The 27,065-nt window shown below is 44.3% G+C and overlaps 1 protein-coding gene across 6 annotated transcripts in view; it reads left to right on the top strand.

Moving 5' to 3' along the window:
* STK36 (serine/threonine kinase 36) overlaps positions 1-27,065 on the top strand; it is a 393,543-nt gene that overhangs the window by 81,093 nt on the left and 285,385 nt on the right. For all 6 annotated transcript variants that reach the window (XM_033944781.1, XM_033944780.1, XM_033944785.1 and 3 more), the window contains exon 7: positions 6,291-6,384. In XM_033944781.1, coding sequence (XP_033800672.1) covers positions 6,291-6,384 — 94 coding nt within the window. The remainder of the gene's footprint in view (positions 1-6,290; positions 6,385-27,065) is intronic.

Consider the following 27,065-nt stretch of genomic DNA (forward strand, 5'->3'; position numbering starts at 1 on the left):
ACCAAACTCCCAGGCAGATAAAGAAAATTAGTTTGCAGTTGCTTCTGATGGAGAAAGAAAACAAATGATCCAAAATTAGTTCACTGTAATGTCCCATAAGCTTATTTCATTGTTCCTTCCAGTTCTCAAAATGGAGAGACAAAATAAACAACAAAACAAGAAACTTTTGCTGTAAAAAGAATGGGCTTCTTGCACAGTTCAAACAGTTTTTGAGTCCCTTAATCACCACAGCCCTATGGTTGCTGGAAAAGCTCAGTTCTAAAAGGAACCTTCTCACCTCCAGCACCTATATAGGTGGTTGCTTCCACCAAAAAAACTGGACTAGACTGAGCATTGTTAGCAGACCTCCATTTGTCCTGGAATCTCAGAAATAAACTCCTCTTCTATTGCCATACCTTCTGAAGTATTAATCAGCTCCGGTTCTGGCCTGTGGAAATCCTCCTCCAGCTTAAGCATTTCCCAATCCTCACTAGGGTTCAGCTGGGCTCCACCATCAGGCAAATTCAAAGGCTCCTGTGTGCTTCTCTCCAGAGACTGATCTGCTCATTGTCTCCTCCCTCTGCTCAGTAAGGAGCTCCTTTTTATCTCTAGAGAAACCTTTTCCACAGCTAGGTACTTCTGGAATGTGCCAAGGCTTTCTCTGGCTCCCCTTCAGGCTAGTCTGAAAATTACTACTAGTTTTATTCCAAGGGAAATATGCCTGAGCTTTCTCTAACACTACGGAAGGAGATGCGTGTTTGGGTCTAGGCTGTTTCAAAGGGAACAAGGGTTTACTTTGCCAGTGGCTAGATCCTGGCATGCCTGAATCCCTGGTGAGACTTTTTAACCGCTAAGTGCCTACTTTCCCTGCCTTGAGCCTGTGACAAGCCAGCAGCAGTGCTGGAATGTCACAACGTCTAAGATTCTAGTGACATCAAATTTTTCAACAGCCTGATGTCGATATCGACTTCAATGCCATTCTCAGCAACACCGCCCTTATCGACATCAGCAGTACTGCCTGCCTCCGGTGTCACCTCATGCTGTTTGAGTAAGTGGGTTCACATTTCCTCCATTGGGACTCAGGTCAAACTAGCATTGAGTCAAGTCATGCTGACCTCGAAATAGTCCTTTAAGCACCCAGTCCCGATCTTGAGGAGTGGCTTGATTAGGCCTTTTTCTCATAGGACCGCTGTGCGATACCGTAGGTACCGGTGATGACACCAATGGTACCAGTGTCTGTATATGTCCCACACCGTGTAAAGTGCCTCGTCATTGGTCATCATGACACCGGATCTTGAGACCGATGGTACCGACGACAATACAAACGGTACCGGTGTTTTTTTCCTTCAGTCTCAAAGCTTGAGCTCCTCTTACAGTTAAATTCCTGGCCTTTGATGCAGTCCCGTATCGGACAGATTCCGATCTGGGTCTCGGCATCGACATCATACGTATAGGACAGATCAGCAATACTGATTAGCAGTGTACGGTATCAGTGTTTCTTCTTCACAACTGGGATTCATCTTCATGCTGTTTTTCATGAAGTTTCATCACCACTCGGTTCTCCCTTCATTCTGAGACCGGAATGTGACACTGATAGTACCGAAGAATACACTAGTGGTACCGGTGCTCTCCCTTAAGCAAAAGATTGATAACTTGCTATGGGGAGGAATTGGAGGGGGAGGGGCTTACTGTATCCACTGCCTAGTCTGCAACACAGCAGTTCTGGTATTTTCCCTAATGTAAAAGATACACAACTTGCTTGGGGAAGAATTGGGTGAGCATTTTCTGATGCTGGTGCTGACAAAATTCTTGCCTATGTTGACACCGACTCTTCCGGTGCCAGTCCGGTCTGAACCTTCGACGCTGGTTGCATCTGCAGTGGAGCCTCCATTGGTGTTGCCACTCCTTGTCAAAGACTCGACACCGATGACTCGCCGGTACCGGTCTTCTTCCATGATGCTACTATTTCTTCAGCTTTAACTGAAACTCTGCTTCTTCAGCCTTCACCAAATTTTTTAGGGAAATTTTAACATTTTTTACTTTTTCCCTTTTGAAAGAGATTTCTCTTTAGATTGCAGTCTCCATTCCTTCCCCTTTTTAGGGGCTTCTATGAGACTTTTATACAGAGTGATCCCTATTTCTGCATTTGATACGCCTCAACTTCTTTATGAATCTCTAGTGGCAATATACCTTGAAGAAGTCTTCAGGCTCTAGTGTCTGTACACCTGCTGGTGAAGACAGCATTCATCTCACTTCAGTCTTAGCCTTTTTGACGTGTTCCTTCTGAGCATATCCTCAAAATTAAGACTTTCTTTTCGGTGTTGCTATGGACAGAGTCAATATTCCTACTATACTATACTATACTATGTCTTCTGCTGCTTGACTCTGCCTTCTCAGTACTTCCATCTTACTGCTACCAGAAGCATCAATGAACATTGACTTTTTCTGGCAGGCTCTCCACCTTTGTTAGTTCCCGCCAATCAGTTAGTTTTCCCGTCACTCCAGCTCTTTCTTTGTTTTTGCTGCGATACAGGATCAACTAGGTGTATTTGTTCCTCGCTGCTTTCCACTATTCCACTAATGTTGGAGGGTGTCTGCTTGAGAGCATCCTGACTATCCTTAAGTTCCCTACATCCCTTTATACTTCATGCCTGAGGTTTGGGAATGGCTGTAGGGGAATAGGAGGCCGCTCAATCGTTTTTAGGATATTTTTTCTTCTCCTGTTTTTTGGTCGCAGCATTTTTCTGTCTTGTTATTGGTTTTGAGGGGTCTTTCTGTATTCCCCCCCCCCTCTTTTCAGTTTTGGGCCCTTTAGCCTTTTGGCTTTGGGACCTTTCGCCTTTCTGCCACTATCTGGCTCTTGACCTTGAGTTCTGGGGGTCTGGAGTTTTTTCTCCTTCCTTCTTCATTGGTTTTCATACCTTTCAGTTCTGCTGTTGTTTTCGTACCCAGGTGCAGTAGTTTTTGCTCCTCCCGAGTTTTGGGTTTCAGGGAAACCTGTTATTTTCTATCATTCCTTCGAGATTCCTATATGTGTTTGCACTTTTCAGTTACCTAGCGCAGTTTGCACTGTCAGGCCCTTCTTACAACCTCTCATCTTTTTCAGTATTGAGAAGGAGTGCTTGTGTTTTGTGGCTCCAACACTGTTCTTGTTGTTTTTGGATTTTCTTTTTCATTTTCTTAGTTCAATCTTTTTATTGAATTATTATAAAAATGCATTAACAGATAACATATACAGTTCGTGAAAGTTAACAAGAAATATACACATATCAGGGTAGATGTAGGAAATGTCAGTTCTTAGAAAAATGTTTAAATAGAACTTGCTCTTCTTTGCCGCTGTATCCACCTGTTTCAAATTTGAACTTTTTCTGCACGACACTTGAAGGTTTCTCAGGCTATTCCATGTAACATGGAACACTACAAGCAAGACTCCATCTTCATACTTCTCAGTATACCCTTGCTTTTTCTCAATGATGTCTTTTTAGATCATCTTCTATTGAGAAGTTGCTTCATGCTGTATGACCTCCGTACTCTTGGAAAGTCTCTTTTTTTGCACTTTCCTCCTTTTCAAGGGGTGATGTTATCAATTCATCCCCTTATACTGGGGAACTGCAACTGGATGGCCTTCTAAACCAAGGACTTTACTCCTTCAAGGAGTGCATTTTTTCATATCACATTACAGTGTTCCTTTTTTCTCTTAATGTTTTTTCAACATTTATTGAGTCCTGGCAATCAACTACCCTTATACTCCATAAACACATGGAGCTACAGAGTCTCTCCAGTTATGTCAAAAAGCTCTAAACAAATTTGACTTTGGACAATTGCTTTCTTCGTTATCTTGCCAATTGTCTGTTTTTCCCAAGGGAGCAGAATTCCCTCTCAGGTAAATTCTGCATACTTATTCAGCTTCACCAATGGACTCCTAGCTTTGCAGATTTCCATACTTTTCAGTTTAATGCGGCTCTTCATGGGTGGACTTCTTGGTGACTCGCACCAACTTTAATCCACCCCTATTTTGCTTCAGTCTATGCTCGTTGCATTGTCTGAACGACTAGCATTTTTATAGATTGGACGAGCAGGTTTCTTTCTTTGCTTTTCGTCCTCTCTTTTCCTGTTGCTGTTTTTCTTCAGTCTACAACAGCACTTAGCTACCATGCTTCTCTTAGCTTCTGGATGATCACCTAACATTGGTTCTCCCTTCTTTTTTTCTTAGCACGAGGGAGCAAATACCTCTGCTATTTTTGTCTACTTTGCTTTGTCACTAGCATGAACATTTTCTCTGTTTCAGCCTGCACTCATTTCACCTGACAGCTGAGTTTCTTTCATGCTAACGCACCTGGAGTACTGTGTTCAGTATTGGTCACCGCATCTTAAGAAGGATATGGCAATACTTGAGAGGGTCCAGAGGAGAGCGACACGAATGATTAAGGGCATGGAAAACCTTTCATACACTGAAAGATTGGAGAAGCTGGAGCTCTTCTCCCTGGAAAAGCGGAGACTCAGAGGAGACATGATAGAGACATACAAGATCATGAAGGGCATAGAGAAAGTGGAGAGAGACAGATTCTTCAAACTTTCAAAACATAAAAGAACAAGAGGACATTCGGAAAAATTAGAAGGGGATAGATTCAAAACAAATGCTAGGAAGTTTTTCTTTACTCAGCGGGTGGTGGACACCTGGAATGCGCTTCCAGAGGATGTAATAGGGCAGAGTACGGTACTGGGGTTTAAGAAAGGATTGGACAATTTCCTGTTGGAAAAGGGGATAGAGGGGTATAGATAGAGGATTATTACGCAGGTTCTGGACCTGTTGGGCCGCCGCGTGAGCGGACTGCTGGGCACGATGGACCTCAGGTCTGACCCGGCAGAGGCATTGTTTATGTGCTTATGTGCTAACCTCTTCTGTATTTCATCTCTCAATTTCGATGTCTCCAGGACACCAACCTCACTATGTTGTTATCATTATCAATTGTGAGTTCGTTTTTTTCTTCTTGGTGTCTCCTTCATCACCCACATCCCACTTCCTTGTCAGTTGGAATGATGTGAAGTTTCTCCTTTGTCGCCTAGAATCTTTCCCAGTACTGTTCTACCTTTTCCCATGCTACTAGAAGGAAAGCTTTTTATGACTTGTTTCAGTTTTTTCCCATGCAATCGAGAGACAACCTCTCTGCTCCTTCATTGGTCTTCAGATTCATGACAAAGCATTTCAAGATGAAACTACCCCTTTACACTTTCACCTGTAATCTGGGACATTCATGGGGTTCTTTCCAGGTTAGTGAAGCCTCCTTTTTAGCCAATGGTCACAGTTCCTCTTCAGTTTTTTCACCTGGAAAGTTATTTTTTCCCTATCTTACTCACTTTTGTCATGAGGGTCAGTGAGTTTCAAGTGTTGGAGGTAGATTTATCCTTCACAGTTTTTTCTCTCTGATATCGTGCTTCTCGCACTCAACCTCGGGTTCTTTCCAACAGGGTGGAGAAGTTTCATCTCCTTCTCTCCTTTCTGGTATATCCACGTGCTTCGTTTTTTACCTCATCAAGACTAACACTTATACGACTTCTCCCCAAACTCTTTGTCTCATTTGATTCTGTCAAGTTGGGGACATTTTGTTTCTGCGGAATTGGTTACTCACTGTTGGGTATCTATTTTTGTTCAATCTGGTCTGCACCTGGTGAGTCAGATCACAGTCCATACAGATTGAGCTAGGGCAGTTTCTGTAGTTTTCCTTGCATTTACTTCTCTTCCGGATTTCTATCCAGCTGCCCCTTTACTCCTCGGTTCACACATTCACCTCTCATTATTGTCTGGATGTTTTCTCCAGACGGGATGGGCACTTCGGCCAGTTTGTCTGATAATATTTATTTTCTTGAAGGCCAGCTCTCCCCCCATCCCATTCTGGTTAGTTTGGAGGTCACCCATGTGTGAGAATATGCTGCCTGCTTATCCTAGGATAAAGCACAGTTACTTACCGTAACAGGTGTTACCTAGGAAAAGCAGGCAGATATTCTCACAACCCACCCACCTCTCCTGGTTGGCTTCTTAGCTAACTTATCTTAACTGAGGAGAAGCATGCCCTTCGGGCGGGAAAGCACTCGCGCATGTGCGGTGCAGGCTGTCACGAACTTTCTAAAGTCTTAAAGTGGCGATGCACTTTTAAAGTGATCCTTGCTGGGGCTCTGTCAGTGACGTCACACATATCTGCCTGCTGTCCCTGGATAACACCTGTTATGGTAAGTAACTGTGCTTCACGGTAAGTAACTCAGCTTTTCTGTGCATACTTCATAGTATAAAAAATGCTTTTATTCTTTTTCAGAACTTTCTCCAGGGTTTATTAACAAAGGATCCCCGGCAGAGGCTGTCTTGGCCAGATCTACTGTTCCATCCTTTCATCGCTGGCAGAGTCACCAGTGAGTATGAGTAGCTCATTGCTATAATTTCTTCATGTTTTTCAGTCCTGTTCGCAATAAAGATTCTCTTTTCTCATCTTGCTCTGTTTTTGTCTGTTATTTTATTGTTAACTACTGTATTTTTCATTCCATAAGATGCACTTTTTCCATCCCCAAACAGTGGGTGGAAAAGTGGGTGTGTCTTATGGAGCAAATACACCTCCACCTCCCAGCGTTCTGCCGCTGTTCATCCCCTCCCCCCCCTCCCCGGCATTCTGTTGCTGCTCGTCACCCTCTTACCCGCTCACTGCCAAAGGAAGGGAAGGGCCAGCGACATGCAATCAGGCCCACAAGCCTTCCCAGATTGGCTGGCTCAGACCTTCTCTCCGACATCAAAATTGATGTTTGTGGAAGGCTTGTGGGCCCAATTGCATGTCGCTGGCCCTTCCCTTCCTTTGGCAGTGAGCGGGTAAGAGGGTGACGAGCAGCAACAGAATGCCAGGGAGGGGGGGAAGGGGACGAACAGCAGCAGAACGCTGGGAGGTGGAAGTGTATTTGCTCCATAAGACACACCCACTGGGAGGTGGGAGGTGGAGGGAACGCTGGGAGGTGGAGGTGTATTTGCTCCATGTTGGGAGAAGGCTTGTGAGCCCGATTGCACGCTGCTGGCCCTTCCCTTCGTGGAGTTGCGGCAACAGTGGGTGAGCGGCGGACCAGGAAGGAGGAATCGGTGTGGCAGGGAGGAAGGCAAGCTTCAGTGCAGGAGGGAGGCACACTTCGGTGCAGGAGGAAGTCAGGCAGGCAGGCTTCGGTGCGGGAAGGAGGAAGGACAAAGGCTGGAAGGCAATGAGGGGGAGGGGACATGAACTTGGGACATAGGAAGGAAGGAGGGAGGGAGGGAATAGAAAGAGACAATTGATGGGCCTGAGTAAGGAAGGAAGGAAAGAAAGAAAGAAGTATTTAGTGCAACCAGTAATCACCAGGCAACAAAGGTAGGATTTCAATTTAGTGATCAAAATCTATCTGCTGCAGTATATTTGTCTATTTTTCTAGGGGCTGGGTTCAGAATATTTTTACTTAGTGTTTCCTCCTCTAAATCTAGGGTGCGTCTTATGGTCAGGTGTGTCTTATGGAGCAAAAAATATGGTATTCCTCTTACTACTTCTGTCTCTCTTACTGTTTTTCTCTTTGCTTTTCACATAATCCATGCACATATTTTTGTAATCCTTATTCCACTGTAAAAGGTGTGTCATTCTGGACAAGTGGGTTATTTCCCCATGGCCGCAACCCTGTGCAGAAAAAAATCCACCCTGGATTTTTTCTATAACCCTCCTACTTCACCGATAGCTCTACTTCCATCTACAGTTTTGCCCTTTTGCATGTGAGCTGGAAAGAGTGTTTCTGTTCTGTTCTGCTCTTTATTTTATTTGAGTTCTTTTCAGATTTCTTTGGTTTTTTTTTTGGTGCTTGGAGCTTCCCTGTTTGTGGGTCTAGCTCTGCCTGCATAGAGAGAAAGCAGACAGTTGTCTGCAGCTGTCAGACCAATCCCTTTTGCTACCTGTTGACCAGCCTGAAGAAGCATAATTTGGAGATCGGGGCCATCTCCTGTTAGCATTTCTCAACTACTACTTGGCAGGGGTTTGAGCGCAAGCTGTCAGGCATTCGTAGGAGGGTTAGTGGTGTCTAGCAGGGTGCTGACTGCATTTTTTGCCTCCCCCCCTTCTAGTCCATCGGTCTGCTGGGGTGGGGGCTCAGAAGATCAACTTTGGAGATGTTCTGGATGAGGCAGTGATTTTTTTCTCCCTTTCCAGCTGCTATTCAGAGCTGAGTCAGGCTGCAGCACATTGCCAACACAGGTCAGAGTGAATAAGGCTGTTACAGCGTGTGAGGTGAATTGGGGATGGAGGGGGAGGGGAAGTCAGAAAATCCAGTTTTCAATGTTTTGTGCTTATTCCTCAAGTTCCTAACTCCTAAAAAAAATCCTAAATTTGCCGGGTTTTGACTTTTATTTAATATTTTTTAGTGATTTTGGCACCAAAATCCTGACAGCGGCCATTTTGGATTTTAATAATTTTTTTATTTTTCTAAACTTTCTTGCAGCTCCAGAACTTAATTGGTTGGAATGGAGCCCTTATGCTCTTTTACCCTTTATCCATGCCAGGAATGCACAAATTGTGCACTTCAGAGGCCTACCTGCATATTCCCATTTTCCCAGACCACAGAAAGTTCTTAAGGTTTCATTTCCTGGAACAATATTACCAGTTCTCGGCTCTATCCTTTGGCCTGGCTACAGCTCCCCGCACATTCACCAAGGTGATGATGATAGTGGCAGTCCACCTTTGAAAGATGGGGCTGCAAGTGCATCCCTACCTGGACGACTGGCTGATCCGGCCGCCTTGTTGTTCCAGGGTCAACGCATGGTATATCAGGTGATCCAAGTCCTAGAGGATCTGGGTTGGATTGTCAATTACTGAAAAAGTTATTTGTCTCTGACACAATCTCTGGAGTACCTGGGTGTCTTATTTGACACAGCGGCAGGCTATGTCTGTCTTCCAGAGGCACACAGACAGAAGCTTTGCTCTTAGATCACATGCCTCCTGACCAAATCAGTTCCACTAGTGTGGGACTATCTTCAAGTCCTAGGTTCAATAGTGTCCACAATAGACAAAAGCCCAAATGCATCCTCTCCAGCATGCATAAATCACGCGTTGGTCTCTGCTGTTAGACTCGATACAGAAGTCTTTGCCTTGAACACTGGAGGTAAAGACCAACATAGATTGGTGACTCAGGTCTCAGTCTCTTACAAAGGGCATGCCCCTTCATATAGCTTCTTGAGTGGTCACGATGACGGATGCCAGTCTCCTCGAATGGGGAGCTCATTGTAACTGTTGACCCATTCAGGAGCGTTGGTCACCCTCTTAGAGGAAGTGGTTGATTGACTGGAACTCCGAGCCAATCGGCTGGCTCTGGTGAAGCTACAGCAGATTCTGGAAGGCCAGGCGGTTCGGATCTTCTTGGATAATGCAACAACAGTGGCCTATGTCAATCGCCAGGGGGGCATCAAGAGTGCCCAACTGTTTCTGGAGGCCCACTTGCTCTTCACCTGGGCAGAGCGTCATCTGCAAGTGTTCTCTGCGGCGCACATAGCAGGAATGATTTTAATGTCCAAGCCGACTTCCTCAGCAGACAGACCTTTGATCTGGGCGAGTGGACGTTGTCAGCATTCCAAGCCATTGTTTGCTGCTGGGGTCGACCACACACAATTCGACCTCATGACTACGGCAAAGACTGGTTCTTCAGTCAAAGATACGAACCCAGAAGCTCTGGTCTGGAAGCTCTGGTCCTGCCATGTACGCGGGGCATGCTTTTGTACATCTTTCCTCCATGGCTCATGATTGGCCAAATCTTTCAAAGGATTGCAAGTCATTGGGGAAAGGTCATTCTTGTAACTCCAGACTGGCCATGCAGACCACAGTACGTGGATCAGGTACATCTTCGGACGAATTCAGGTCTCAGGACGGATTCAGATCTTCGGATTCAGGTCTACGGACAGATTCAGGTCTCAGGTTTCAGGTACATCTGGATCGTCTTTCCCAAGGTTTAGTGTGCCTAGAAGATCTGGATCACTTTTATCTTACGGCAAAGCTCTTGAATAATAATAATAATAACTTTATTCTTCTATACCGCCACAATCGTGCGACTTCTAGGCGGTTCACATCGAAGAGAGCTCTTCAACCTCTCCCTTAGTACAGGCAGCGTCCCGTTGGACTGGAGGACGGCTAACGTCATTCCACTCCACAAGAAAGGCTCAAAGTTTGAGACAGCAAACTACAGACCAGTGAGTCTAACATCGATAGTGAGCAAACAAATGGAAACTCTAATCAAACACCAATTAGATAAGATCCTGGATGAGGAGAATCTACGGGATCCCCGACAACATGGATTTACTAAGGGGAGATCCTGCCAATCCAACCTGATCAGCTTCTTTGACTGGGTAACGGGGAAGCTGGATATTGGGGAGTCCCTGGACATCGTGTACCTGGACTTTAGCAAAGCATTCGATAGCGTACCACACCGCAGGTTACTGAGCAAGATGAGTTCTATAGGATTAGGTAACACATTGACGAAATGGGTTGGGAGCTGGCTTGGAGGTAGGCTCCAAAGGGTAGTGGTGAACGGCACCCCCTCCGAAATGACGGAGGTGATTAGTGGAGTACCACAGGGCTCAGTCTTGGGCCCAATCCTATTCAACATCTTTATAAGAGACTTGGCAGAAGGGCTTCGTGGTAAAATAACATTATTCGCCGATGACGCCAAACTGAGTAATGTAGTGGGCAAATGCACAACAGACGAAGATTCAGTGCCCGACAACATGATGCACGACCTACTCCTACTGGAGCGATGGTCTAGGACATGGCAACTCAACTTCAATGCCAAAAAATGCAAAGTTATGCACCTGGGCAGCCAGAATCCATGCAAGTCTTATACCCTTAATGGCGAGATCCTAGCAAAAACGGTAGCAGAACGAGACTTGGGGGTAATCGTCAGTGAGGACATGAAGTCTGCCAATCAAGTGGAGCAGGCTTCGTCCAAGGCAAGACAAATCATGGGCTGCATACGAAGGGGTTTCGTCAGTCGTAAGGCGGAAGTCATTATGCCATTGTATAGATCCATGGTGAGGCCCCACCTGGAATACTGTGTGCAATTCTGGAGGCCGCATTATCGCAAGGATGTGCTGAGACTGGAGTCGGTGCAAAGAATGGCCACCCGGATGGTCTCGGGACTCAAGGATCTACCATACGAAAAACGGCTTGTCAAATTACAGCTATACTCGCTCGAGGAGCGCAGAGAGAGGGGGGACATGATCGAGACGTTCAAGTATCTTACGGGCCGCATCGAGGCGGAGGAAGATATCTTCTTTTTCAAGGGTCCCACGACAACAAGAGGGCATCCGTTGAAAATCAGGGGCGGGAAACTACGAGGTGACACCAGGAAATTCTTTTTCACTGAAAGAGTGGTTGATCGCTGGAATAGTCTTCCACTACAGGTGATTGAGGCCAGCAGCGTGCCTGATTTTAAGGCCAAATGGGATCGGCACATGGGATCTATTCACAGGGCAAAGGTAGGGGAGGGACATTAAGGTGGGCAGACTAGATGGGCCGTGGGCCCATATCTGCCGTCTATTTCTATGTTTCTATGTTTCTATGACAATCAGCGAGTTATAATATGCAGATAGTCAGTGAAATTACAGTATGCAGAATCTTAAAAATGCAGCGAATTACAATATACAGTTTGTTTAGAATTTCAGAGAAGCCCTTTTAGAAAAAAGTAGCGAATTACAGAATACAATTTGTTAAGAATTTTCAGAGGGGACATATTAGGAAAAAAAGAATTGGAATTAGTGTTTGGAGTAGTTAATGTTTAGGTGATATATCTGTCGAATAAGGCAGTTTTTATGACTTTTCTAAAAGCGACATAGGTCAGTTTAGCTCCATTAATGTAGTTTTCTAGCCAGTGTTGTTATTTGTTTGCTTGGTACATAAAAGTTCTATCCAGAAAGGTTTTGTATTTACAGCTGGTAATGCTTGGATATGCAAATAGATTGCAGTTTCTGGTTTGTCTTAAGAAACTGTATAATATGAAGTGAGATAGCAAGTATGTCGGAGCTAGTCCCCAGACTAGCTTGAAGCATATGCAAGAGAACTTGAATATTATTTGTGCCTCGACTGGCAGCCAGTGCAGCAGTCTGTAGTAGGGGCTGACGTGGTCACTTTTTTTCAATCCAAATATCAAGCGGACTGCTGTGTTCTGGACAATTCTAAGTTTCCTCACTGTTTTTTGGGGTATACCCATATAAATGACATTGCAATAATCCAGTGTAGAAAGTACTAGTGATTGCACTAGTACTCTAAATGATAATGGGTCGAAGTATTTTTTGATGGTCTTTAATTTCCATAATGTCAGGAAACACTTTTTTACCACTAAATTCATGTGTTCAACCATTGTCAAATGTGTGTCTAATGTGACTCCCAATATTTTTATTGTTTTAGTAATCGGGTAGTCGTGATCTTTTATATGTAAATTTGTTTTGGTAATTTTGTCCGTTGGGCTTGCAAGGAAGACTTTTGTTTTTTCTGTGTTTAGTTTCAGTTTGAAGTTGATTGTCCAGTGTTCTATTTCGGTCATAATATGAGAAATGTATTCTGAGGTCTCGTTTGTTATGCTGTTCACTGGGATTAAAATGGAAATGTCATCTGCATATATGTAATAGTTTAAGTTTAGCTTTTGCAGTAAGTGTCCTAGGGATGAGATGTAAATGTTGAATAGTGTAGGTGATAGTGGTGAACCCTGTGGTACTCCTGAGGGGTTTCTCCAGGAATTTGAGTATGTCCCACCACTAACCGCACGGTATGATCTCTTTGTTAGGAAACCCTGTATCCAGTTTCTTACTCTTCCCGTAAGTCCTATTGCATCTAGGCAGTGTAGCATTATTTCGTGATCAACAAGATCAAAAGCACTGCTGAAGTCTAGTTGTAAAATCAGTGCACTTGTTCCTTTGCTGAATAGGCCGTATAGGTGATTAAGGATTGAGGCTAGGACTGTCTCAGTGCTAAAACCTTTTCTGAATCCTGATTTGTGTTCATTGAGTATGCTAAATTTGTCTAGATAGTTTACTAGCTCCAAGTTGACCAATCCTTCAAGTAGCTTGGTAAATAAGGGGATGCTTGCTATGGATCTTTAGTTGGTTTTCAGGGCTAATGAGTTTTTTCGATCCTTAGGGATGGGTGTGATCAGTATATGTCCCTTTTCCTCGTGAAATGTTCCTTCCGTGAGAGTGATTGTTACCCAGTTAAGTAGATCATTTTTAAAATCTAGTGTGGATGTTTTCAAGGTCTTGGAAGGACATACGTCCAGTAGGCAGTTTGATTTTGTATATTTATTGAACAGGGTTAGAAATTGGTGCCAGTCTGGAGGTTCAAAATGGTTCCAAAGCATGTCTACTCTGGGTTCTTTTTCGTGGGGTCCGAGTTGGAATTCGAAGTTGGGTGAAGGTGGAGGTATGGTCGTTCTTACTTCTAAGATTTTGTTGTTGAAGAAAGTAGCAACGGTTTCTGCCGAGGGTATACATTCGTTTTCCCATAGCAGGATTTGAGTAGTGTCTGTTAGTCTGTTTACTAACTTGAATAGTTCTTTGCTATTTGTTTTGGGAGTCCCTATTTTTTGTGCGTAGTGTTTTGATCGTTTTTCTCTAATCCGATTTTTGTAGTTTTTCATTTTTTGTTTCCAGTGTATTTGTCTTCCTCTTTGTTTGCTTTTTGCCAGATTCTTTCTAGTTTTCTCAGTTCCTGTTTTAGAGTTAGTAATTCAGAGTCGAACCATTCATTTAGTAGAGGGTACACAGAAGTGGTCATTAGCACTCTTCTCAAGTCTGACAATGGTATTGGCCTATGCTAAGGCGTGGCAGGCTTTCCAACAGTGGTGTGCCCAGGAAAAGATGGAGCTATTTTCAGCTCTGGTTTCTACAGTGTTGGCTTTCCTCCAAGCTGGCCTCAACAAGGGATTTACAGTGGCTTCCCTTTGGATCCAAGTTGTCGGGCTCTCTTGTTTCAGGACTTGAGACCACAGATCTACGCTGGTGTCACATCCAGACATAGCCAGATTTTTGAAGGGTGTACTGCACATCATGTTTGTATGTTAAAATTCTTTATATACCGCTTAAACTGCCAAATAGGATCAAAGTGGTTAAAATAATCCAATTAAAATAATGAAAGGAACTCCATTAAAAATAGGAAAGAGAAAAGCACTCATAATTCTATATAAAATAACATAACTTGTACATACTTTAAATACATCTATGCAATATGCTCCCTTCGTGGGATCTTAATGTGGTGCTGCAGGGTCTCAGCCAAGCTCCATTCGAGTCGCTGAAGGAGGCATTGCTGATGGATTTGATACTCAAGACAGGTTTTTCTGGTAGCTGTGACCTCAGTGAGAAGAGTCTCGGAACTCCAGACTCTTTCTTGTAGGAAGTCTTTCCTTAAAATATCTGACACTGGAGTCTCTTTGTGCACTGTTCCTTCCTTCCTGCTGAAAGTGGTTTTGGCGTTTCATGTCAATCAGGAAGTTCAATTGCTAGTATTCCAGTCCATAGGCTCCAAGAAACAGGACTGGATTTTAAAGAAGTTGGATATGAGAGAGTACTTCTTTGATATCTGGAGGTCACTAACGAATTTAGGCTCTCTCACCATCTTTTCATGCTAACTAATTCAACTAAGCAAGGTGTGCCAGCTTCCAAGGCCATGATTTCCAGGTGAATTTACCATTTCATCAGCATACTTTGTGAGAAACAGTCTCCTGTTTCTGTGAAGGCGCATTTGACCAGAAGTTTAGCTTCGTCATGGGCAGAGACTAGGGCAGTCTCTCCAGTGGAGATTTCTAGGGTGGTGACTTAGTCCACTCTGCATACATTTGCTAAGTTTTACAGAGTGGATGTGGTGGCAAGGGAGGACTCAGCCTTCAAGTGCTTAGCACTGGTGCAGTCATCCCACCCTAGTTTTCTGGGACTGCTTTTGTACGTCCTGCTTTCAGGATGATACACCTATTGCACTGAGAAAAATTGGGTTCTTACCTTGCTAATATCTTTTCCAGTAGATAGGTGTGTCATTCTGGACCCCCCACCCTTTCTTTTCTTTCCTGTGCCTGCCTGTTGTCTCATTTAGAATTATGTCTTCAAATCTGGTGCTCAGAGGCTAGTCAGCCCTTTGGGCCTTGAAGAGTAATTTATTACTGATATATTTTGGGGTACTGTTTGAGCTCCTTTGCTTCTGTTGGCATGTTTATTCCTCTGTTCGTAGTTCTTATTTTATTTGGTTTGCACAAAACAGACTTACTAGTTGGGAGGTTTTCTCATACCCTACTTCACCTGATTACGGAAGAGCTCTTGCTTGCTTGTGGACTAACTGTAGATAGAAACATAGAAACTTGATGACAGATAAAGGCCAAATGGCCCATCTAGTCTGCCCATCTGCAGTAACCATTATCTCTTTCTCTTTCCAAGAGATCCCACATGCCTATCCCAGGCCCTTTTGAATTCAGATACAGTCTCTGTCTCCACCACCTCTTCTGGGAAACTATTCCATGCATCTACCACCCTTTCTATAAAAAAGTATTTCTTAGATTACACCGGAGTCTATCACCAATTAACTTCATCCTATGCCCTTTCATTTCAGAGTTTCCTTTCAAATGAAAGAGACTCGACTCATGTTCATTTACATTAACATAGATATTTAAACATCTCTATCATATCTCCCCTCTCCCACCTGTCCTCCAAAGTATACAGATTGAGATCTTTAAGTCTGTCCCCATACGCCTTATGATGAAGACCACATACCATTTTAGTAGCCTTCCTCTGGACTGACTCCATCCTTTTTATATCTTTTTGAAGGTGTGGCCTCCATAATTGTACACAATATTCTAAACTAGTGTTTAAGCCCGTTACATTAATGGGTGCTAGAATAGATGTGTAGACTTAGGCATTTCTTTCTTTCTCTTTCTTTCTTTCTGTATGTCTTTTAAGCAGGGTAATCTGACCTAAGCATGCCCTAAAATGATATCTGGGGTGCCATTTGAGCAGCTAGACCTGCAATTAGGTGTGCAGGAATAATGACAATGGTGCAAATATTTCCAACTAGATATTTTTTATTAACTTTATCAGAGCAACGTTCAAGAGGCATTTGCACCAGAAATTCATCTCAGATGCGCAAAATATGGCATTTCTGGCAATGAACTCGACTAACTAGTTTGTGCATTCATATATACTTTACATGATGACATCCCTTAACTAACATCTAATTGGTCAAAAATATTTGATTCCATATAAGGCTTGCTTCTATACCTTCATATGGGGGCGTGTCACAAAAGCATTCCTAAAAATTATATTCTTATACCTAACAAGTTACATTCTTATACTAAGCTTACATGATTTATAAAGAAAAATACAAAAACAAATATTGGAATATACTCACAAAAGATAATCCATACACACAGCTTTAAACCCTTTCTGTTAAAGTCAGCCTGCATTTCTGCTAGCAACATATGCCGAAAAGTCTTTGGTCCCTGTCAGAACAGAAGAAAGAGGGGCTACCCCTCCCCCCTCCGAGTTCCACAGAGTAGAGAGAGTTGCCTAGCTTAAAGATCAGAGAGGTCAGACTGCAGATGTTGTCTTCTCAGGATTTCTTCAGGTTTAAAATATATAAAAATATAATTTTCAAAGTAAAATATATACAGTCAAACCTCAGTTTGTGAGTAACGCGGTTTGCGAGTGTTTTGCAAGACGAGCAAAACATTCTTGCAAATCTTGTGTCACAAACCGAGCGTTGACTTGATTTGCGAGCATCCCCCCCCCCCAGGAACCTGCATCGCTCCCCCTCGTGCGAACCGCCCCCCCCCCCGCCCGAACAGCATTCAACCTTACCCCCATCTGGCACCGGCACACAGCCCACAGGACATGCCGGTACCAGTGAAAGAAGTTCCTGCCTCTTGCCTGGACCTTGAGCATCTGCGCATGCTCAAGGCCTTCTGGTTCTCGCTCTTTCCGATATTCTCGTATTTGGACTTGGAGGATGAGATGTACAACGTCAGCATCTATGAGACAAACCTGGTTTTTCTTGTTACATAGATCTTTTTGGACCCCTGTTAGGTTACAAAAGTTGGACAGGTCTAAATCTAATACCGTATTTTCATGAATATACCGCGCACCCGTATAAAACGCGCACACGGGTATAGCGTGCGGGAAACCTAAATTTATGTAAAGAAATTAATATATAGCGCGCACAAGCGTATACCACACATGCTGCTTGCCACCTCGACTCTCCTGTCGCCGCCCTGCACTTGAAGTCCTGTCCCCCCGACGTCCGATTCATCCCCCAGCCCTGAAAGCCTGATGCCCCACCCCGAAGGACTGCTGGCCCCCCCACCCTTAAGGAAGCAAAACGCTGGTCTAGGCTGTCAAGTTTATCTAATATGCATTGCAGTTTACCTCCAAGAGTAGCCTCCAAGGCAGCCTGTATCTCCGCAGCCACTTCAGCCACCCATACCGAGCTGGGGGTCATCGGGGTAGGCAAGCCCACGTGGTCCGCCATCTTGGATTCAGCTGGCCCAGATTTTCCACATTCTTTTCTTGTTAATTTGGTGGCCATGAATGCCGCAGATCTTCTGACTGGCTTGCCCTTAGTATATAAACTCATAAATAGTACATATATAGCGAGGGAACGCGGAAGAAAATTGCTGAAAATTTGCAGATCCGCTTCACGTGTTGCAGAGCTGCAAGTGATTGCTGCTAACAGCCCTGCTGCTTCCTCTGCCCGGTCCCGCCCCTTCTCTGACATCAGACCGGGCAGAGGAAGCAGCAGGGCTGTTAGCAGCAAGCACTTGCAGCTCTGCAACACGTGAAGCAGATCTGCGGCATTCATGGCCACCAAATTAACAAGAAAAGAGTGGAAAATCTGGGCCAGCTGAATCCAAGATGGCGGACCAACCCCGATGACCCCCAGCTCGGTATGGGTGGCTGAAGTGGCTGCGGAGATACAGGCTGCCTTGGAGGCTACTCTTGGAGGTAAACTGCAATGCATATTAGATAAACTTGACAGCCTAGATCAGCATTTTGCTTCTTTAAGGGTGGGGGTGCGAGTGGTCCTTCGGGGTGGGGCATCAGGCTTTCAGGGCTGGGGGATGAATCGGACGTCGAGGGGGGGGAAACTATGTAAAAAAAAATTTGTACAACGCGCTCACGCATATAACATGCATGGTTATGCACGGTTTGTAAAATCGTGTATAACGCGCGTGTTATATGCGTGAAAATATGGTAGATGCTGGCACTGTCATCTAGACATCGGGACATTGGATCATCTGTTGTTTTAGTGTCCTTTGATACTCAACTTTTGGAAGTCAATATGGGGCCAGATTAACCTCATATTGGAATCGACAATTCCATTGACTTATGTGGTAATTATATGTGGAACATTAGAAACATAGAAACATAGAAATTGACGGCAGAAAAGGGCCATAGCCCATCGAGTCTGCCCATACCAATGATTCACTCCCTGATTCTTACTCTCCTAGAGATCCCACATGAATATCCCATTTTCTCTTGAAATCTAACACGCTGCTGGCCTCAATCACCCGCTGAGGCAGCTCGTTCCAATGATCGACCACCCTTTCGGTGAAGAAGTACTTCCTAGCATCACCCCGAAATTTCCCTCCCCTGATTTTCAGCGAGTGTCCTCTGGTTACCGAGGGCCCTGTAAGACTGAAGATATCATCTTTCACCTCTATACGCCCAGTAATATACTGTATGTTAAGCCCCCCCATGGATCGTTATAAATGCCGGCTTTTTCTGATTATGACTGGGGTAGCCATACAGATGATAACTCGAAATTGGAAAAACTGTGATCGTCTTAATTTTTCCTTTTAGTGGACGAGCTTATGTTTAAGTTACAGGTATGAAAAGATGAATGCCGACATTTTAGGGCATTCAAAGATATTTAATTTAGTATGGGGTCTATTAACATCTTTTGTAAAATTGTTATAGTTCTTTTAGCCTTCTTTTATTGGTGTAATTCAGACACATCCGGGGTGGGGTGGGAATGTATCTTTAGGGTGATTTTTAAGGTAGTACCTGAATAAATGCATATAAACTGTTCTGAGCTCCCCTGGGAGAACGGTGTAGAAAATTTAATAAATAAATAAATAATTGTGGGGGGAGGGCATATATTGTTATACTAATACTGATTGTATTTAAGTGCTTAATTATTATTACTGATGTGAACATTGTGTTGCACTTTTTGTTGGTAATAAAAATTAATAAAGAATTATTATTTTTTTTTTAAAGTATTTCCATTAATTTGCTTACCACAGAAGTCAGACTTACTGGCCTATAATTCCCTACTTCTTCCTTACTTCCACTTTTGTGGAGAGGGACCACATCCGCCCTTCTCCAGTCCTCTGGTACCACTCCCGACTGTAGAGACTCGTTGAAAAGGTCAGTCAGTGGAGCTACCAGAACTTCCCTAAGTTACTTCAGCACCCTCGGATGTATATTATCTGGCACCATCGCTTTGTCTACCTTTATTTTAGCTAGCTCCTCACGAACACAACCCTCTGAAAATCGATCAGGATCTATTACGCCTTCATCCCTATTCATGTTCGTCTTCTGCGGTCCCGCTCCCGGCGCTTCATCTGTGAACACAGAGCAAGTTTCAAGTTTAAGTGTTAAGTTTAAGTTTAAGTGTTAAGTTTCAAGTTTTTTAAAATTTTGATAAAATGCTAATCATAAATTCTAAGTGGTTTTCAATTTGGCCTTTTCTTTATCAGCTTCTACATATTCCTCCCCTTCACCTTTGAGTCTCACAATGCCACTTTTGCACTTCTTCCTATCACTAATATATCTGAAAAATATCTTGTCTCCCCGTTTTACCATGTCAGCTATTTTTTTCTTCCATTTGCATCTTTGCTTTTCTAACTACACGACCAGCCTCTCTTAACTTTTCCAGATATTTTTGTTTGTCTTCTTCTTTCTGCGATCTTTTGTAGTTTATGAAAGCTAACTGCTTATTCCTTACTTTCTTAGCTACTACTTTTGAGAACCAAAGCGGCCTTCTTTTCCTCTTACTTTTACTTATTTGCCTCACAAAAAGATTTGTTGCCCTTAAAATCGCTTCTTTCAGTTTTTCCCACCGCATTTCCACTTCTTCCAGACATTTCCATCCAGACAATAATTCCTTGATGTAAACCCCCATCCGAACAAAGTTATTTTTTTAAAAAGTCTAGAACCTTTGCTTTTGAATGAGCCCTCTTTATACCCGTCTTAATATTAAACCGTACCATGCAGTGATCACTGATGCCAGATGATCACCAATTGTAACATCAGAAACACTTTCCCCGTTTGTAAACACTAAGTTCAGTAGACCCCATCCCGTATAGGTTCCATTACTAACTGCTGGAACAGTTCTCCTTATAGAGAATCCAGAACCTACTTCTAGAAGACCCCACAATAAGGATACCCCAATCAACACCTGGCATGTTAAAATTACCTATTAGCAATACTTCCCCTTTTTTAGATATATTCTGAATATTCTATTAAATCTATTAAATTAGATAATTCTATTAAATTAGATAAATTCTATTAAATTAGATATATTCTGAATATTCTATTAAATCTCTATTTACTTCTTCCATCTGTGAAGGTCTGTATATCACACCAATGTAAATATATTCACCATTCCCTCTTTCCAAATTGATCCACAGTGCCTCTTCCTTGCCCTGCAAATCCTGCAATTGTGTGGCTTTAATATGACCTTTAACATATAACGCTACTCCTCCTCCTTTTCTTCCTCCTCTGTCTTTCCTGCAAAGATTATAGCCTGGTTTAACTACATCCCAGTCATGGATCTCTGTGAAAAACAAAAGGAATTAACCCCGAAATATCCACAGAGAAGAAAATCCAGAAAAAACAAAAAAAACTCTATAGAGTGACGATGTTCCTAAAGGACTTTATTTGAAAGTGTCAAAGTTCCAAAGGTACGCTGAAATCATCCACATAAAATAATTTCATCCACATAAAAATAAATTCATCCACATAAAAGCCTTAAAGGACCTAGTCCTCTAGGCATACAGGACCCAACATGGTCCGTGTTTTGACAAAAAGTCTTCTTCAGGAGTCCCTGGGGGTCCTATAAAGGTGAATACGTGGGAAACAATTGTGTGGTGAGCCAGAAGTGAGACACTACTTGCATTTGCAATAGAAAACATTGCCCCTTTTTCCCATCCTTGTAGAGGTATTCAGTGATTTACTTACCTGATGTCTTATACTCACCCGGGAGCTTTGATCACCCCACTGCATCACTTCTAGTTTAAAGCCCTCTTCAGTAGATTAGCCAGCCTGCTGGCGAAGACACTTCCCTTCTTTGATAGATTCACACCATCCCTGCTCAGCAGCCTTTGCAAGATCATCCCATGGTCCAAGAAGCCAAAACTCTCTTGAAAACACCATCCACGTAGCCACGCATTCATCTCCAGGATGCGAGCTTCTCTGCCCAGGCCTTTACCACCTGCGCACTTGACTGCTTCACCTTCTCGCCCAGAGCCACAAAGTCACTTTTGACACGTTCGCAGGGGTACCTGGCAGTATTGTTAGTGTCAATCTGGATGAGCAGCATCAGATAGTAGTCATCAGGCTTGATGAGTCTTGGCAAGCTCTCTGTAACATCTTGGATTTTGGCACCAGGCAGACAGCATCCTTCTCGTGACATCATGTCTGGTCTGCAGATGGATGCTTCTGTACCCCTCAGAAGGGAATTGCCAACTACCATTACCTTACGTCTCCTAATAGTCACAGATCCAGTACTTTGGGGGATTTCAGGCTCTGGTCCTTCCTCTCCTTGGAATGCTCTCATTTCCACCACTTCCAGGACAGCATACCGATTCTTCAGTTCAAGGGTGGGGGTAGTCACAGTACCAATCTTGCAGTGTTCTGTAATCCGAGTTCAGCTGTCTTCCCTCAGCACAGCCTCTTCTTTCCCACTGCTGGAAATCTTTGACACCTCATGAACCATTTAATCGATGTACCTCTCATTCTCACGGATGCTTCTCAATCTTGCTCAGTGAAATAGGAGGGTTATAGAAAAAAATCTGGAATGGATTACTTCTGCACAGGCTCGCGGCCATGAGGAGATAGAAACATAGAAGATGACGGCAGAAAAGGGCCATAGCCCATCAAGTCTGCCCACTCCAATGACCTACCCCCCTTGATTTTAACCCCCTAGAGATCCCACATGTGTATCCCATTTCCTCTTAAAATCCGGCACGTTGCTGGCCTCAATCACCTGACGCGGAAGATCATTCCAATGATCAACCATCCGTTCGGTGAAGAAATACTTCCTGGTGTCGCCATGAAATTTCCCACCTCTGATTTTCAGCAAATGCCCTCTTGTGGCTGAGGGACCTTTAAGAAAGAAAATATCATCCTCCACCTCAATACGGCCCGTGATATATTTAAACGTCTCTATCATGTCTCCTCTCTCTTTACGTTCCTCGAGTGAGTAATATAGAAACATAGAAATAGACGGCAGATAAGGGCCACGGCCCACCAAGTCTGCCCACCCCAATAACCCTCCCCTACCTTTCTCTGTGAAGAGATCCCACGTGGCGATCCCATTTTCACTTAAAATCAGGCACGCTCCTGGCCTCGACCATCTGCAGTGGAAGATTATTCCAGTGATCAACCACCCTCTCGGTGAAGAAGTATTTCCTGGTGTCACCATGTAGTTTCCCGCCCCTGATTTTCCACAGATGCCCTCTTGTTGCCGTGGGGCCTTTGAAAAAGAAGATATCCTCCTCCACCTCTATACGGCCCGTGAGATATTTGAACGTCTCGATCATGTCCCCCCCTCTCTCTGCGTTCCTCGAGTGAGTATAGCTGCAATTTTTTCAGCCTTTCCTCATACGGGAGATCCTTGAGCCCCGAGACCATCCGGGTGGCCATACGCTGGACCGACTCAAGTCTCAGCACATCTTTGCGGTAATGCGGCCTCCAAAATTGTACACAGTACTCCAGATGGGGTCTCACCATGGATCTATACAATGGCATAATGACTTCGGGCTTCCGGCTGACGAAACCCCTACGTATACAACCTATGATTTGTCTAGCCTTAGATGAAGCTTTCTCCACTTGCTTGGCAGTCTTCATGTCCTCACTGATGATCACCCCTAAGTCATGTTCTGCTACAGTCCTTTGTAGGATTTTACCATTAAAGATGTACGTCTTGCATGGATTTTGGCTGCCCAGGTGCATGACTTTACATTTTTCGGTATTGAAACTGAGTTGCCAGGTCCTGGACCAGTGCTCCAGTAGGAGTAGGTCGTGCACCATACTGTCAGGCATTGAGTTTCCGTCTGGCCCTGTGCTTTGGTCTGACGTGTTCCTGCCTACTACATTGCATAGTTTGGCGTCATCGGCGAATAGCGCTATTTTACCTTGAAGTCCCTCAGCCAAGTCCCTTATGAAGATGTTGAATAGGATCGGGCTCAAGACCGAGCCCTGCGGCACTCCACTGATCACCTCCATCTTTTCGGAGGGGGTGCCGTTCACCATCACCCTCTGAAGCCTACCTCCAAGCCAGTCCCTAACCCATGCTGTCAATGTGTCTCCTAATCCTATAGAGCTCATCTTGTTCAACAACCTGCGGTGTGGCACGCTATCGAATGCTTTGCTGAAATCCAAGTATACGATGTCTAGGGACTCCCCAACATCCAGCTTCCCTGTCACCCAGTCAAAGAAGCTGATTAGGTTAGATTGGCAGGACCTCCCCTTAGTAAATCCATGTTGACGCGTATCTCGTAGATTCTCCTCGTCTAAGATCGTATCCAATTGGCGTTTGATTAGAGTTTCCATTAGCTTGCTCACTATTGATGTGAGACTCACTGGTCTGTAGTTAGCAGCCTCTGTCCTGCATCCTTTTTTGTGGAGTGGAATGACGTTAGCCGTTTTCCAGTCCAATGGGACTTTACCTGTACTAAGGGAGAGATTGAAGAGCGCTGATAGTGGTTCCGCCAAGACGTCACTTAATTCCCTGAGTACCCTGGGGTGTAGGTTGTCTGGCCCCATTGCTTTGTTAACCTTGAGATTAGATAGTTCAAAGTGGACAGTGCTGGGTGTAAACTCGAAATTTCGAAATGGGTCTGCAGAGCTATCCCTTGTCTGCAGCTGAGTATAGCTGCAATTTATTCAGCCTTTCCTCATACGGGAGATCTTTGAGTCCCGAGACCATCCTGGTGGCCATTTGTTGAACCGACTCAACTCTCAGCACATCTTTTTGGTAATGTGGCCTCCAGAATTGTACACAATATTCCAGATGAGGCCTCACCATGGATCTGTACAATGGTATTATAACTTCGGGCTTCCGGCTGATAAAACGTCTATGGATACAACCCATCATTTGTCTTGCCTTCGATGAAGCCTTCTCCACTTGATTGGCAGTCTTCATGTCTTCGCTAATGATCACCCCCAAATCACGTTTTGCCTTAGTCCTAGCTAAAGTCTCACCATTTAGTGTGTAAGTTCTGCACGGATTCCTGCTGCCAAGGTGCATGACCTTACATTTTTTAGCATTGAAGCTTAGCTGCCAAGTCGAGGACCAATGTTCCAATAGAAGTAGGTCCTGCGTCATACTGTCTGGCAAAGTGCTCTTACTTACTATGTTGCATAGTTTGGCGTCATCGGCGAATAATGTGATTTTTACACTGAAGCCCCTGAGTCAGATCTCCTATGAATATGTTGAAAAGGATCGGGCCCAAGACCAAGCCCTGCGGCACTCCACTGGTCACCTCTAATGTTCACCACCACTCTCTGAAGTCTACCGTTTAGCCAATCATTGACCCATGCAGTTAATGTTTCTCCCAGTCCCATTGATTTCATCTTGCTCAATAGTCTGCGGTGTGGGACGCTATCAAAAGCTTTACTAAAGTCCAAGTACACGACGTCTAGGGACTCCCCCACATCCAGCTTCCTTGTTACCCAGTCAAAGAAGCTAATTAGATTGGATTGGCAGGATCTTCCCTTGGTAAATCCATGTTGGCGGGGATCCCGTAGATTCTTCTCGTCCAGGATCGTATCTAATTTATGGTTAATTTGTGTTTCCATGAGTTTACTCACTATGGATGTGAGAATCACCGGTCTGTAATTCTCAGCCTCTGTCCTGCAGCCCTTTTTGTGGAATGGGATGACATTAGCTGTTTTCCATTCCAAGGGAACTCTTCTCGTACTGAAGGAAAGATTGAAGAGCATGGATAACGGCTCTGCCAGGACATCACACAGCTCTCTAAGCACTCCGGGGTGTAGATTGTCTGGACCCATGGCTTTGTTCACTTTGAGTCTTGATAGTTCGCAGTATATGCTGCTGGGTGTAAACTCGAAATTCCAGAACAGGTCTTCTGAGTTTTGCCTTGCTTGCAACTGTGGTCCGGACCCCGGCGCCTCGCAGGTAAAGACTGAGCAGAAGTATTCGTTTAGTAGTTCGGCTTTATCGGAATCTGATTCTGCATAAGTCCCGTCTGCTTTCCTAAGGCATACTATCCCATCTGTGTTTCTTTTCCTCTCACTGATGTACCTGAAAAAGGATTTATCCCCTTTCTTAATATCCTTTGCTAGATTCTCTTCTATTCGAAGCTTGGCCTCTCTGACTGCCGTTTTGACAGCTTTGGACCTGGCCAGATAGTCTTCTTTTGCCTCTCCTCTTCCTGATTGTTTGTAGGAAACAAATGCTTTTTTCTTTTTTATAACGAGGTCCGAGATTTCTGTAGTCAACCACCGGAGTCTGTTATTTCTCCGTCGTTTGCTTACTGTTTTTATATAGCGATTTGTTGCTGCATATAGGGTAGATTTCAGGTTTGACCACATAGCCTCTACATTATTGGTTTCAGCTTGGTCTTGCAGTGCCCGACGGACGAAATCTCCCATGCGTTTGAAGTCAGTGCCCTGAAAGTTGAGGACCTTTGTTGTTGTGTTTGATCTGGTGAAACCTTTCCTAAGGTTGAACCATACCATGTTATGGTCGCTGGAAGCCAGCGTATCACCTACCGAAACTTCCGATACGCTTTCTCCGTTGGTGAGTACCAGGTCCAGTATCGCCTGGTCCCTAGTGGGCTCCAATACCAATTGTTTGAGCCATACACTCTTTATGGAGGTTGACAACCTTCTGCTGCCGCTGGTTGTTGCGGAAAGTGCGTTCCAATCTGCATCGGGCATATTGAAGTCCCCTAACAGTACTGTGTCCCCACGCAAAGTGATGTTTTACATGTCTTCGATTAATTCCATATCCTTGTCTTCCTGTTGCTTGGAGGTCTGTTTACCACAACAAGATACAGGCATTTTTCGTTTCCTTTAGCCAGGTTCATCCAGAGGGATTCCCCGGTGTACTTGACATCTGTGATTATGGTAGTTTTGATGTCTTCTCTAGTGTATAGAGCTACCCCTCCTCCTAACTTGCCCTCCTTGTCTCGACGAAGTAATTTGTAACCCGGTATAACCATATCCCACCCGTGTGAGTCCGTGAACCAAGTCTCGGATATCGCCACTACGTCTAGGTTGGCGTTCATTATTTCCGTCTCTAAATCCAGAATTTTATTGCCCAAACTGTGTGCATTGACATACATAGCCCTCCATACTTTATGTTTGCTACGTCCCTGTGCAGAGTTTCCCGCCTGAGTTAGTGTGACCCCTAATGTATTGTTTTCAGTGTGTGTACTTACCTCGGACTCAGAGTGGCGACTCACCTCCTCAGGATAGTTACTTACTGCTCCGGAGTGTGAGTGGGCACCCTCCCCCAACTTATCTAGTTTAAAGCCCTTCGAAGTAGGCGGGCTAGTCGTCGTCCGAAGACGTTCTTACCTCTTCTGGTCAGGTGGAGTCCTTCTGGTCCCTGCAGTGCCTCTCCATGGTCTAGAAATCCAAAGTTCATCTCCTTGCACCATCCGTGTAGCCACTCGTTAGTCCTCTGGATACGCTTCTCCCGGGCTCTACCCTTGCCTCTTACTGGGAGGATCGATGAGAAGACCACCTGCGCTTCCAACCGCCTCAGCTTCTCACCCAGGGCTCCAAAGTCTTTGGGTATGTTCTCCGGGATGTTCCTGGCAGTGTCATTCGTTCC

Source organism: Geotrypetes seraphini, chromosome 5 (assembly GCF_902459505.1).
Source record: "Geotrypetes seraphini chromosome 5, aGeoSer1.1, whole genome shotgun sequence".
Classification (NCBI taxonomy): Eukaryota; Metazoa; Chordata; class Amphibia; order Gymnophiona; family Dermophiidae; genus Geotrypetes; species Geotrypetes seraphini.